This window comes from Physeter macrocephalus, chromosome 12 (assembly GCF_002837175.3).
Source record: "Physeter macrocephalus isolate SW-GA chromosome 12, ASM283717v5, whole genome shotgun sequence".
In the NCBI taxonomy this organism is placed as follows: Eukaryota; Metazoa; Chordata; class Mammalia; order Artiodactyla; family Physeteridae; genus Physeter; species Physeter macrocephalus.
The window spans coordinates 87,323,316-87,336,771 of record NC_041225.1 but is presented as its reverse complement, the minus strand read 5'-3'; the positions used below and the strand labels follow the sequence as shown (position 1 = coordinate 87,336,771).

The window sequence follows — 13,456 nt, the reverse complement described above, 5'->3', positions numbered from 1 at the left end:
GGGATCTTCCCGGACCGGGGCACGAACCCGTGTCCCCTGCATCGGCAGGCGGACTCTCAACCACTGTGCCACCAGGGAAGCCCTGATTTTAACTTTTGACATGCACTGTTTGAGATGTGTTTGAGGATGAATGGTGGTTGAATATTCCGGTTTATAGGATTTGAAAGATATGCCTTGTTATTGATTTGGGAACCAAAGATGTTTAATTAACAGTGAAAGCTGAAGTATTGGTGACATCTCCGAGGGAATATGAAGAATGAGAAGAGATGAAGTCCAAGCAGGTATTGAGGGCCAGAAGGACGAAGAATTATTGGAGACTGAGAAGGGGAATGTAATAGAAACCCTGGGAGTAGATATTTAAGAAAGAGGAGGTGGTTAGCGATGGCACATATAAAAGAGGAGTCAAGTAAATGATGAACAGAAGAATGAATATTTTATTTGACAGTTAGTAGGCTTTTATTGACCTTAGCAAGAATAGGTTCATTGGGGGGATGTGGGTAAGAAACAGGTTACACTGGATCGAAGAGCAAATCCAATTTGAGGAAATGGAGGAAGTGAGTATAGACTGCTCTTTTAAGAATCTTAACTGTGAAAGGAGAAAGAGGGAAAGAGAAAGGATACCAGATTAAAATTATTGGAAGAGAGATTTTAATTTTAATAGTACTTCATTTAAAAAACACAAAAAAACGCCAAGTTATTTTGTTAAGAGGGGACATGTTTTGTTGAGAAAAAGAAGTCAGTAGAGCTGAAACATGAAAAGTACAGACATTTAAAAAAGTATTGATGGGGTACAGGAGAAAGGAGATTTTTAGAACATAGGACTAGTCTTATAAGTAAGGTAGGATGTCTGTTTTATTGAGATAGGAATGCACAAATGTAAGGGTAGATAGAGATATAGATAGACTTGTATATTGGAATGCAGGAAATTAAGAAGATTCATGCCTAATAAGCTTGTATTTTCTTTATGAAATTGGGTGGCACAAGTAAGTTACTGGATCAAGGTTGGACTCTTAAAGAGAATGGCAGTAGTTTGGAATAAATGTTCTAGTCATGGAAGAATGAGTTGGTAAAAGACACACCAAATGTTTGGATGCTGCTAACGGTTCATGTATTTTATAATTAGCTCCATCAGTGTAAGGTTCTACACACGACTGTAATTGAGTCATGAAGAGAATGGCAGCGAGTTCTAAATGTTGGTAGATAGAGCTGAATAGAGGCAAGTGCTCTTCCTCTGTTGGGGGACTTCTTTCGGTGAGGCTTATAGGTTTGTCTTTTTATTTTGAGGATAACAACTTCCTGTATCTTTTTTCAATTCTGGGAAATCCTCAGCTATTTCTCCGAATATTACGTGTTTTGTTTTTTTTTAAAATAAATTTATTTATTTATTTTATTTTTGGCTGTATTGGGTCTTCATTGCTGCACGTGGGCTTTCTCTAGTTGCGGCAAGTGGGGCTACTCTTCGTTGCGGTGCTCGGGCTTCTCATTGCAGTGGCTTCTCCTTGTTGTGGAGCATGGGCTCTAGGTGCACAGATTTCAGTAGCTGTGGCTTGCGGGCTCTAGAGTGCAGGCTCACTAGTTGTGGCGCATGGGCTTTGTTGCTCCGAGGCATGTGGTATCTTCCTGGACCAGGGATTGAACCCATATTCCCTGCATTGGCAGGCAGATTCTTAACCACTGCGCCACCAGGGAAGCTGTTTGTTATTTTTTACTAGAGCTCCCATTAAACCCATCTTATTCGTTATGTTCTTAACCTTTCTTTATTATTTCCTGCTATAGGTTGAGTGTTTTGTGTCCCATCAGTATTCATATGTTGAAATCCTAACCCCCAAGGTGACGGTATTAAGAGGATTAAGAGGTGGGACCTTTGGGGGTGATTATGTCAAGAGAGTAGAGGCTTCATGGACAGGATTAGTTTTCTGTGCCATTATAAAGAGGCCCCAGAGAGTTTGCTTGCCTTTTCTGCCCTGTGAGGATACAAGTTGGCTGCCCAGAAGAGGGCCCTCTCCTGACCATGCTGGCACCCTGATCTCAGACTTCCAGCTCCAGAACTGTGAGAGAGAAATTTTTGTTGTTTATGTTACCCAATCTGTGGTATTTTGTTATAGCAGCCTGACAGACTAAGACATTTTACGTCTTTTGTCTCTGTGCTGCATTTTGTATAAGTTTTATGCATACTTCCTAGTTAAATATTGTCCCTTCCCATTTATTAAATTTTTAAATATCAGTAATTATAGTTTTTATTCAGAAAGTTCTATCTTTTCCAGTGTGTCTGTTTTTGTTTTGGTAATTCCCTCATGTTTCTTTAAACATATTACACATTTATTTTTAATTTATACATATTTATTTTCAAGCAAGTCTGATTCTGTTGTTTTTGTTGATTCTTGTTTATATGCTTTGTTTTCTTGTGTGTTTCATGGTTTTTGATACTTGAGTTCAGCTCAAAGGAATGTTATTATTTGTGAAAATAGTTAGAACTATTGTTAAGATGTATTCCTCTAGAGAAGCTTTTCTTTTTCTTCAGTCAGTTTTCTGGGGGCACTACCAACCAGACTTTTAAAATAAATTCTCAATTTGAGATATCTCAGACCACACAGGTAGTATTAAGTATGAACATGGGCCCTCCCTTTGGGTGAGAAGGCCAGGCTGTGGCTTAAAATTATCCCAGGAGTCTGTCTCCCCGCTTCCCCACCCAAAACAAGTAAGTTTCCTTTCAGCCTCCTTTTATGGGGAAGAATTTTTCTACATCTTTCACTAAGGGTGTAGCCCTTGAGTGTCTTGGCTTTATTCACTTGGAGGCCTCTCATTGGACTCCTCGTCTCTTGTGGGCCCTAGGTTTTGTCTCTTGTTCTCTATATAGCTATAAAATAGAAGCATTAGGTTTTAAGGGATTGGTAGAATCTGGATTCCTGTTCCAGTTTTGTTTTAGCCTCTGGAAATTTTCCTTATTTTCTTTTTTGCTTAGCCACGCACTAAAAAAGATTTAGAAACTTAATGCAGCGGTTTTAGAAGTTTAGTAGTAGAAAGGTTTTCCATGGTATATCCATCCAGTCTTACATATTGTCCATGGAACTTTATCCTGTTTTGCCTACTTAGTTCCCCATCATTTTTTAGGATGGAAACTATTCTGATACCTTTTATCCATCCTCCTTTCAGGGTCTTCATTGCTTATAGACTTAAGGAGTCTTAAATTGTGATCATTTTTGGCCATGGGGTATGAAATTAGACCAGGAATTGAATGTGATGTTGGCAAGTCTGGTTCTTTCTCAGAAAATCAGAAAAGTATGTGTGTGTGTGTTTGTTTCGTGCATGTGTGTGTGTATCACAGACACATACATACAGCATATACACTATATATATAACATACAAATATGTATATAGAATGTGTACTTATGTAGGTACATACACACTATACACAACATACACATTTACAAATGACGTCACATTTATTATAGTTTGATTTAGTGATTCTGGGAAACTTGGCTGGTCTAATTTTGTTAGGCCCACATTAAATCTACTTGCATAAGGAGACCAGGACTATTCACTTAAGTGTTTCTAATACCTGCCCCCCATTGGTTTGTTTTTCTGTATGAATACGTTTATGATCCCTGTCATTGGAACCATAATGATAATTTTAAGTGTGGAGAATCTGAAGCATTTCTTCAATTAATAGGCAGTCTTTTAAAATATTTTCATAGCTCTTCAGAGTAATTATTTAAATTAAATCCTTAAATCTTTTGTAAAGGGTCTTAAAGAGTTCTACTAACATACACTAGATTCAGACACATTATGATGGTGGTAGATAGTAAGTGAATCAGTAGTTTCATTTTGTTCTAACTTTACATGTTCAAGTGTTAAACTTGACACTTTGAATTCCATGCAGTGAAACTGGAGCTAATCTACCAGTGTTAATTATAACCCTGTATATACCAACTGTATTAGATTCAATCAGTATCACCAGGCTGTAGATGGAGTATTTCTTTTATTTGGCAGTAGCATCTGAAACCCAACTTTTAGCTGTCAGATTTTATGACCACCACTGAAAGCTGCAATGAAATAAATCTTATTGTACTTAATGCAAATTGATACAGAGGCCAAGATGAAGCCCCTAACATATCCTGTAGTGCTTTTGTGTCTTCAGTTGCTTATGCTGATTAATTGTTCTAACAGTGTGACATTATCATGGTAGTAGTTAGAGCAGTCTCCGTATCCTTAATTTGTAGTTTTCTTGCTTTCATTAGTTTATTTCCTAATAGTCTGTTGTTGATTTGACTGATGTTTTGTGACAAGGTCCCCTTCTCCACTTTCCTGTGCTATTTAACCAATACCTGGTTTTTAGTAGGCTCTTTGGCTAGGTGCCATTTGAAACATCTCTACCCTGTTTTTATCCCTTTGAAAATAGCCATCATGGAAGTGTGGGATTCCCTTCCTGCCTTGAGGGAGAGTTCCATCACAACTTCTTTTGGTTGCGTGGGCTATCTTAGTGAAGCCAGTTGGATACCTTGGTATTTGCAAAGGTGGGAAAAGGATTTGAATGTATTTGGTCTCCTGTGGCAGTACAAAAACATTTGGGTGTAGTCTTCAGCTTAGACTTCATCAATTAGCATATGCTTCCCCTGTCATGGATGGTGATATACAGTGATCTGCTTTCACATTTTGCACTCAGAGCATCCAAATTACCATAGTTAGGTCTGAATTAAATTGATAGACAAACTGAAGTAAGGAAGGGAAGGGACTTTAAAATCCTCTTGACCTCCTGCAGTTTCTCTTTCAACATCCTGCTCAGATCTGTTTTTCCACTTTATTTTTAACTTTTGCAATAAGCAGAAATACTAATGATGCTTTTATGGAGCTTAATAAGACGAAAATGTTTCAGGACTAAAACCATGACAGAAGTTGAAAAACATATATATGAAAAAGAAAAGAACAAAAATTCTGGGATTTTTTTCTTGGACTAATCAAAAACAAAAGCAAAATGTTCAGTCTTTTGTGTCTTGAAGTTCTCCTTGGTTCTGAAAACATCTCAACAGATAAACTTTGTTTGATGATACTCTTTTTTTTTTTTTTTTTTTTGCGGTACGCGGGCCTCTCACTGTTGTGGCCTCTCCCGTTGTGGACCACAGGCTCCGGACGCGTAGGCTCAGCGGCCATGGCTCACGGGCCCAGCCGCTCCGCGGCATGTGGGATCTTCCCGGACCGGGGCACGAACCCATGTCCCCTGCATCGGCAGGCGGACTCTCAACCACTGCACCACCAGGGAAGCCCGATATGATACTGTTTTGCATCCATCTTTGAGGCAGTCAGAAACCCAAATGTTAGTTTCCTACCCTTCCTTCTCTTTCTCTATCTTTAGCATACATGGAGGATCTCCTCTGTGCCAGGCTGTGTGCTATGAGCTGGGTAAGACACAGTCTCAACACACAGGAGATTAACATTTGGTATGGGGAAACTGACAAGTGAATGGGTAATCAGAATATAGTTAAATAGATTCTGTGATGGCATTAATAACAAAGGAGGAACACATAACAGAGTCTATGTGATTAGAGAAGGTTTCCAGAAAAAGTAAGGTGCAAGCTGAGATTTGAAGAGTGAATTGGGAGTTAACTCTTAACTAAGAAGAAAACCAGGAAGAGCAGTCTAGGTCCTGGAAACAGGACCTAAGGAAACAGGATTCCTTAGCCATGTTTAGACTTTGACTGGCTGCTGGTTGTTTCTTGGATTTGCCTGCTACCTTTGAAGAATGAACAGTGTTGTGCATTTAGGATACTTTCCTTTGAAAGTAGCAGACTATTGAGACAAAGTGGAAATAGGAAGTTTCCCTTAAAATAGGAAATTTATTAATGCACATAACATGAAGGCTGGAGATAGGACTGTTTCAGGATTGGTTCATCATCAAGGATGAACAACAAAAAAACAACAAAACCAGTTGTTTTCCATCTTTCCCCTTTGCAATCCTCAAATTATTGGCAATATCTCCTCTCTTCTCAGGATGGTTGCTTCATCCCTAAGCATTGTACAGGACAATGTCCAAAGTAGGAAAAGCAGTTTCTTTTCCTGCATCCTTCAGGAAAGGAACCTTTCCTTGGATCCTCACTTCCAAACTTCCCTTTACTTCCATCAGTTGTGTCATCTGTTAACTGGTCACTGACAAGGAGAATGGAATTACCATGATTGGTCTAAATTAGTATTTACCCCTTGCGGTAGGATGGAAAGGTGAAATACCAGAACAAATTGGAACTCTTCCAGCAGGAAGAATGGAATAGCTGTTGTGTAGGCACAACTAATAGGCAGCTAACTCATCATAAAGTAGAAGTATGTGTGTGTGTCTTTTTAAAAACCACTTAGCTTTGTGTCAGGCTTCATATTGCATTAGTTTTTCCTGTTTTCTTTGGGAGTCAGGCCCAGGTGTATCAGTAACAAGCAATATAATTTTGATTAAGGCATTTAACTTTTCTTGGCTTCAGTTTCCTCCATTGTACAATAAAAGCTTTGTATTCCATCCCCGAGACCTCTTTCAACTCTAACGTTTTAGGGGTCCATGTGACTTTCTTACTTTCCTTTGCTCTAAAAGGAGACAGACTGATGGACTACAGAGAACACTTTCTAGCTGTGTGGATTTGGCAAGTTACTTCATCTTCTTGGGTTTTAGGTTCCTCAGTTATAAAATGGGAATAATGTCTAATTTATAAGGTGCCTAGGATTTAAATGAGATAACACATGCTCATTACATTATTTATTTATTTTCTTTTTTGACAGATTGGAGCTGATGTAAGTTCTTGCAAGTGATACAATCCTGTAATGATTCAGTACTTGGGAATCATAAATATTTTTGTTGAATAGAATTCCCGAAGTGTTTTATAAATTAAAATCTCTCTCTTAATCTAGGTGGAATGTTTAGAAGTATGTGTCAGATATGGACACTAGGGTAAAACATTTTACTTTTTGCAAAAACCTGTGGTTTATTTGGGATTTTTGGGAAATTAGACTCCACAAGGCAGCATTTATGTAGTTGAGTAAAAATTTAGGCTATTAAAAGTTGCTAGTTTCCAAACATATCTTCTTGTTTACCTTTCACTAGGTACCAGAATATTCTTTGGATTATCACAAATAATTAAACCAGTGGTGCAGTTTATTTTGTAGTCTTGTTTAACTGTGACATACCTATGGCACACATGTCGAAAGCATATGACTTTGTTTTCAAGATCCTGCTTTCTATTAGAAACGGATGTTTAAACATTAGAGTACTTTATATAAAGTATCATTTAATAACAAGTTATAAGACTTTGGCTAGCAAGTATTATAGAATATAGTATTTAGATTTTTAAGCAGGCCCTCTTTGCTTGGTCACATCAAATTTAAGTTTCAAAGCATGTTAGAAATGGGCCATCACTAGATGGCAGTCTTTCTCCAGTTTAATCCATTTATTGTGGGGGAGGGAGATACTCTGTTCACGTGTAATGTTGATTACCAATATTAGGTTAATTTCAGGAGATCTATGACTTTTCCAGAATTTAAGACTTGTTTATTTTTGTTTTTAACATTTTATATCTGATAGCTGGTTAGCATTAAGTCTGAGATACACGTGAAATGCTGGTGTGAGTTGAACTGTTAGGTACTGATCTATAATTATAATTGCCTTTTCCTGTTAGGCAGTTTGAAACAAAACCTTTAAATCAGTGGTTTTTAACCCTTTGATAACCAGATGAAAACTGTGGATGTTTCCCTTAAAAATTACACATATGTGCTTCTGCTTATACACACAAAATCCACATAAAATCTGGAAATTGTGGTTTTCCAGATGCATACTCATGGAACACAGGTTAATTAAATATAGTCCAAAACTCCTGTTTTAGATGTGTGGGTTTTACATTTTATTCTGACTTTTAAAATTCTCAAGATATTCAGGAGATTCACTATAAATCTTTCATGTTATTCAACATTATTACAATTGAAGAGAATATTAGAATCATAAAGGCCCTAAAATAGGAGAAACAGGTGGGGCCTAGTGATAAGGATGTAGAATATTCACTAACTTGTTTTGAACTACCTCTTTACACTGTTCTGCAAAATGTATGATCTTTACATTATTGCTGACTGGACTTGAAAGTGGAAGTGAATTGCAGAAATTTAGAGCTAGGCTAATGCTAAAGAGGATTTCTAATTGATTGCTTCCTATTTTCTAATGAGAAAGCTGAGGGTGAGAGAGATTAACTGAATTGACCAAAGACTCATAGCTAGTTAATTACATTGCTAAACACCAAGGCCACACAGTCAGGCAGCAAAAATCCACTCTTCCTTTCTTTGATTTATACTTTTTTTATAGAAAGTTTGGGGTGCTAGGATAAATTATGAATTTCTTAACTATGAGATTTTCTTCTCCTTGAGGTTATCTTTTGTCATATTAGTGTAGATCTTTGGAGGGAGAAAAATAAAAAGTTTTGCATTGTAGAAGGAAGTATACTTACTACCTAACTTAAAAGTGTTAATGGGTCAAGATATAACTGAATTTGAAACCAAGAGGCTTGTCTCAGTATTGAATAATAATCTTCTTATGCCATTTAGACTGATGAATTTTCCGTGGTTATTCCTCTTCTTCAAATGGCAAGGAATACTGGTGCCTTTACATGGAAATCTTTCTTTTCCTTTCCTTTGGAAGGGGAAAAGTTATGCTTATTGGAGGTTAGTTGAAATGTCAATAGTAGATTCTGTCTTGTGTTTCCCAATAGCTCTTTTAGGCAAGTGGTTATGCTATAGTATGTCTTAATTGTCAAAGCTGGGATTGTTTATAATTTATTTGAAGATCTTGTCCCTTTATTTCAAATGAAGGAGAGTGAATCTGGATTGCTCTGGTTTTTCTGAAGTAAGTGTTCATAATTCCTACCAGAATCCAAACTTGTATATGTATTTTCTATGGTTACTGCTTGAGTTCTGGGTAGTGGAACTGATCTGCTGAGGAGTGGGTGCTCTCTTATCCACAGGACCAGGGTGGTGATCTGGTACCTACAAATGATGATAGAACCAGAAAATGTTGGTAATGAGCAAATGTATATTTGTTGAATAAATGTCAGAGATCAAAGTGTTCTTAGAGATAATGTTATTCATTTACTCAATGAATATTTACTCACTGCCTATTACCTGTCTGGCACTGTTTTAGAGGTACAGTGGTGAATATGGCAGGCAAAGTTCTTGCCCCGGAGTTTACAATCTAATTGGGATGGGTTGGGGGGAAGATAGATAACAAACTATGGATGATGAGAAGGAGAAAGTTGCTTGAAGATATAGGGGGTGAGTGTTACTAGCCTAAGAACAGTAAAAACAAAATTCTTGAGGCAGGAAGAGCCTAAAAAAAAAAATCCTCTGTAGCAGGAGCATAGAGGATGGAGGAAGGCAAGGCTAGGGGGTGGGACCTAGAGAGAAACAAGGTTAGAGAGCTAATCAGAGGTTAGATTATGTGGTATGTTATAGGCCGTGGTAAGGATTTATGATTTTTATTCCTTTTGTAAAGAGAAGGAATTGGAGCGATTTAAGCAGGAGGCTACATCTGAACTATTGCTTCATAAAGACCATTTTTACTGCTGTGTGGAGAGTATCTGCATTGGGACAGGGAGTAGAGGGGATGAAGAGTGCAGAACAGAGACTTTTAGGAGGCTATTGCATTGATCCAGTGTGCCGATGACACAGGTTTAGACTAGGGTTTTAGTGGAAATGGTGGGATGGTGGTCAATTTTAAGATATGTTTTGGAGGTTGAGTTGTCAGGACTTACTAATGGATTGGATGGGGTGTGTGATGGAAAGAGGTACATGAGGAGTGATTCCTGGATTTGCATTTTTGACTTGGGCAACTGGATAGTGCCATTAACTGAGATGGGGTAGCTGAGTGGTGGGGAGCTTTTGGGAGAATCAGGTTTGGGAGTGGAGATAGTTTGGTGATAGATGATTTTTTTTTTTCTATGTTAAAATTTGAGATGGCTTTTAAAAATCCAATTGGAGTTGTTAAATTATAGCTGTGTATTTGAGTCTAGTGCTCAGGGAAGTGCTCAGAATTGAAGGTATAGATTAGGAAGTCTACCACTGTAATAGATAATATTATAAAGACATGGGATTAGCTGGCATTTCTTCGTGAGAGAGCATAGGTAGGGAAGAGAAGAGCTTTTACGAATATTTAGAAAAAGAATAGAGGAGGAGGAGCCCAGGAAGGAGATTGAGAAGGCATGTCAGTAAAAGGATGAAAATCACTTAGTGTGGTATCATTGAAATCTAGAGAAAACAGTGTTTCAAGAAGGAAGGTATATTTAAACCATAGCAAATGCTGCCTTTAGGTACAGTAGGATGCTAACTAATGGGGGCTGAGGAAGTAGAAAGAAGTTTTGCTGGGAAGGGGAGCAGAGAAATGAGATGGTAGCTGGAGGGAAATGTGTAGGTAAGGACAGGTTTCTTAAAGTCATGTTTAAATAGCCATGAGAATGACTTAGTGGAGTGGGAGAAATATATAATACAGGATAGGGATAAAAGGGAATAACTGCAGGAGTAAAGTTCTTAGAGACAACAAGAATGACTGTAGATAAGAGCTTGAAATACTTTTTCCATTGTTATAGGAGGGTGGACAGAATAGGAGTTTCAGATGTAAGTAGGTTGGTTGAGGAGAGGAATTTTTTTTTTTTCCTGTGAAGTGCAGCTGAGAGCCAGAGAGAGGGTAGACATTTGATGGAGGAGAAGTAAGGTTTTCACACATTTTGGAGACTACAAAGTGATTTTTTGGTGGTGGTATTTGGTGGGATAATTTCATTATTTTTAACTAGTGGTGTCTGGCTGCCCAATGTAAATTTGTCGTCAGATAGCTAAACTGAGTCTAGCAGCACAGTTACGTGATTTCTCTCCAGCAGTGTCAGGTTCTTGAGTATAATCTTGGAGTAAATGTATATTTGGGTTTATCCAAAATTAAGTTTTTCTAGATTAGTTTAATTGAGAAAGAAAGGTACGGAGGAATTGTAATTCAGTCCTTTGATTTTATGATGAGAATTCTGTGATGAATACTGTCAAACACTTACGTATTTTTCAGTAAATAAGGAAACAAAATTTTGGATTTTCCTAAAAAAAAGTACTCATCTAGCATTGGGACAACATTAATACAATTGGATTACTCTGTGGTTTATGTAACTTAAATACCTGATTTCCAAATAAATTTGCTTCTGGGTTTGTAATTCTGTTTCTCTTTCTTAGATGTAAATCTGGTATAATCTCCATGCCATTTTTTTAAAAAGGTCTGTCTATGATGGTGAGGAACATGGACGATTCATGGAGAAGCTTGAAACTCGCATCCGCAATCATGACCGAGAAATTGAGAAAATGTGCAACTTTCATTACCAGGGCTTTGTGGACTCTATAACGGAACTGCTGAAAGTAAGAGGAGAAGCCCAGAAACTCAAAGTAAGGAGACTCTAAGACTTGTTTCTCTCTGTCTTGGGGTTTTGATGAACATTAAAAGAGTGGGGAATACATTGCAGGTTACATATTTGTACTAAAAATTTTTGAATAGTAAGAAAGGAATTTATACTGCAACATAGACTGGGATTATGGCTTTTAGCTGGAAAGGATACTGTTTTAAGTTAAAATTTATTTGGGAAAACTATGTGTGGATGAGAACCAGTGACAAGAATCAGTTTCTTTCAAACAGAAACTCGGTTGACTCTTCATGTCATCTGTCTGCTTCCTTGCTAGTTGAAAGCCATCACTGTTGGATGACAGAATTGCAGGGCATGGCTACAGAAGTCTTTGCAGCAAGGCAATCTGAGCCAAAGGAAAAAAAAAAATTAGTGTTAGTTGGGGAGTATCTTCTACCAAAGCAGAAGGTTCTTTCTTGATATGACAGATTTAAGTTCAGGAAAGAGGCTAGCAATATTGGTTTTGTCCCTGGCATAGCAAATTCACATATCTTGGGTAACTGACTTTGATACAGAAATATTACTGTATTTGATTATGGGATGCTGTCCTAGTGCCCATTGTTATAATAAACAATGTGTACCATATTATCTTTATAAAATTTCCAAAATTTTCAAGTCCAAAACACATTGGGTCCCAAGGTTTCAGATAAGAGTTTATGGACCTGTACAACAACTATCCAATCATCATAAGAAATATAATATTGCCAACAAAATTAAATCTCACTTTTTTATCCTTCTCAGTGACTCCACCCTCCCCTCCAAAAGTAACAACTCTTCTGATTTGTTGTTAATGTTCTTTAATGCTTAACTATTTTAATTGAAATTAACTTAGATTCCTTTCTCAGTCAATGTAATTTAATTTCATTTAATTTCATCTGAAATTTAATTTCAGATGAACTAAAGAGTTAAATGTAAAAAAAAACATAAAGGAACTAGTAGAAAATATAGATGAGTATTTATGTAATTTTTAGGAGTGAGTGACACATTTCTAAACACAATTCCCAAGCCAGAAAGAAAATATTGATAGGTACTACAACATTAAAATGACAGAACTTTCTACATAGAAGTTAAAAATGTAAAGGTAAATAATAAATAAAAATATTTACAAATACACATGACAAATGATTGATATCCTAACATCGAAAAATTCTACAAATTAATAGGAAGAATATGAACACTCTAATAGAAAACTGAGAAATACATGTTAATATACAGTTTACATAAGAAGAAATATAAGGGAACTCTACAATTTAGAATTAAAGGAGTGCAAATTTAAACAATAAAGTGCCACCTAATAAAATGACAAAGATGAAACAAATATTAAGATTGGAGATGATACCTATCAACCTGGGAATGCCTGGTTGGAGTGTAGACTGTTACAACTTTTAAGGAGAGCAATTTTATTTATCAATACTGAAAACTCCACATAGTTTTAAGATTTATCCTGCAGCTACAGGTGCATGTACAGAGATGTTCATGTGATATATTTTTTTTAATGGCTAAAACTTTAAAATGTCCCTGAAAGTGATGTACTAGAGGATTAGTAAAATAAATCATGGTATATCCATTTAAAAGCGTAATAAACTACAATATATTGTAGAAGGATATCTGACATGGGAAAGCATTAGAAATGTTTGCTTAATGTATAAAGCAAATTAAAAAGTATGAACAATTTGATTCCATTTAAAAAGTTATACTGAGTTTTGGGGGGCTGAAAAGCATCAAATGGACAGAAGTATCTGAAATATGTGAAAACAAAGATACGGGGCTTCTGCCAGGAGCTGTATGTGCTGTTTGTCCTCACTCAGCCATCCCAGCTTCCCATCCATCTTCACCTTGGGCTGTTCTTGATGCCTGTATTCCAAAACCTCTCCCTCTGCTCCTTGGGCCCTTTGTCCATGATGGGCAATGGGGTGCTTTGTGTCTGGTTACTGAAGTAGTCATGTGGTTAAATACCTGAATATTGCCCATAATGCTCACCATTAACACCTGGGAGACTCTGCTCTAGGGGGCATCCA

The 13,456-nt window shown here is 37.0% G+C and overlaps 1 protein-coding gene across 10 annotated transcripts in view; it reads left to right on the top strand.

Annotated features, from left to right (window-relative positions):
- Positions 1 to 13,456, top strand: part of EXOC6B (exocyst complex component 6B) — a 735,227-nt gene that overhangs the window by 71,301 nt on the left and 650,470 nt on the right. For all 10 annotated transcript variants that reach the window (XM_055089243.1, XM_024133527.3, XM_055089241.1 and 7 more), the window contains exon 2: positions 11,259 to 11,424. In XM_055089243.1, the coding sequence (XP_054945218.1) occupies positions 11,259 to 11,424 (166 nt within the window). The remainder of the gene's footprint in view (positions 1 to 11,258; positions 11,425 to 13,456) is intronic.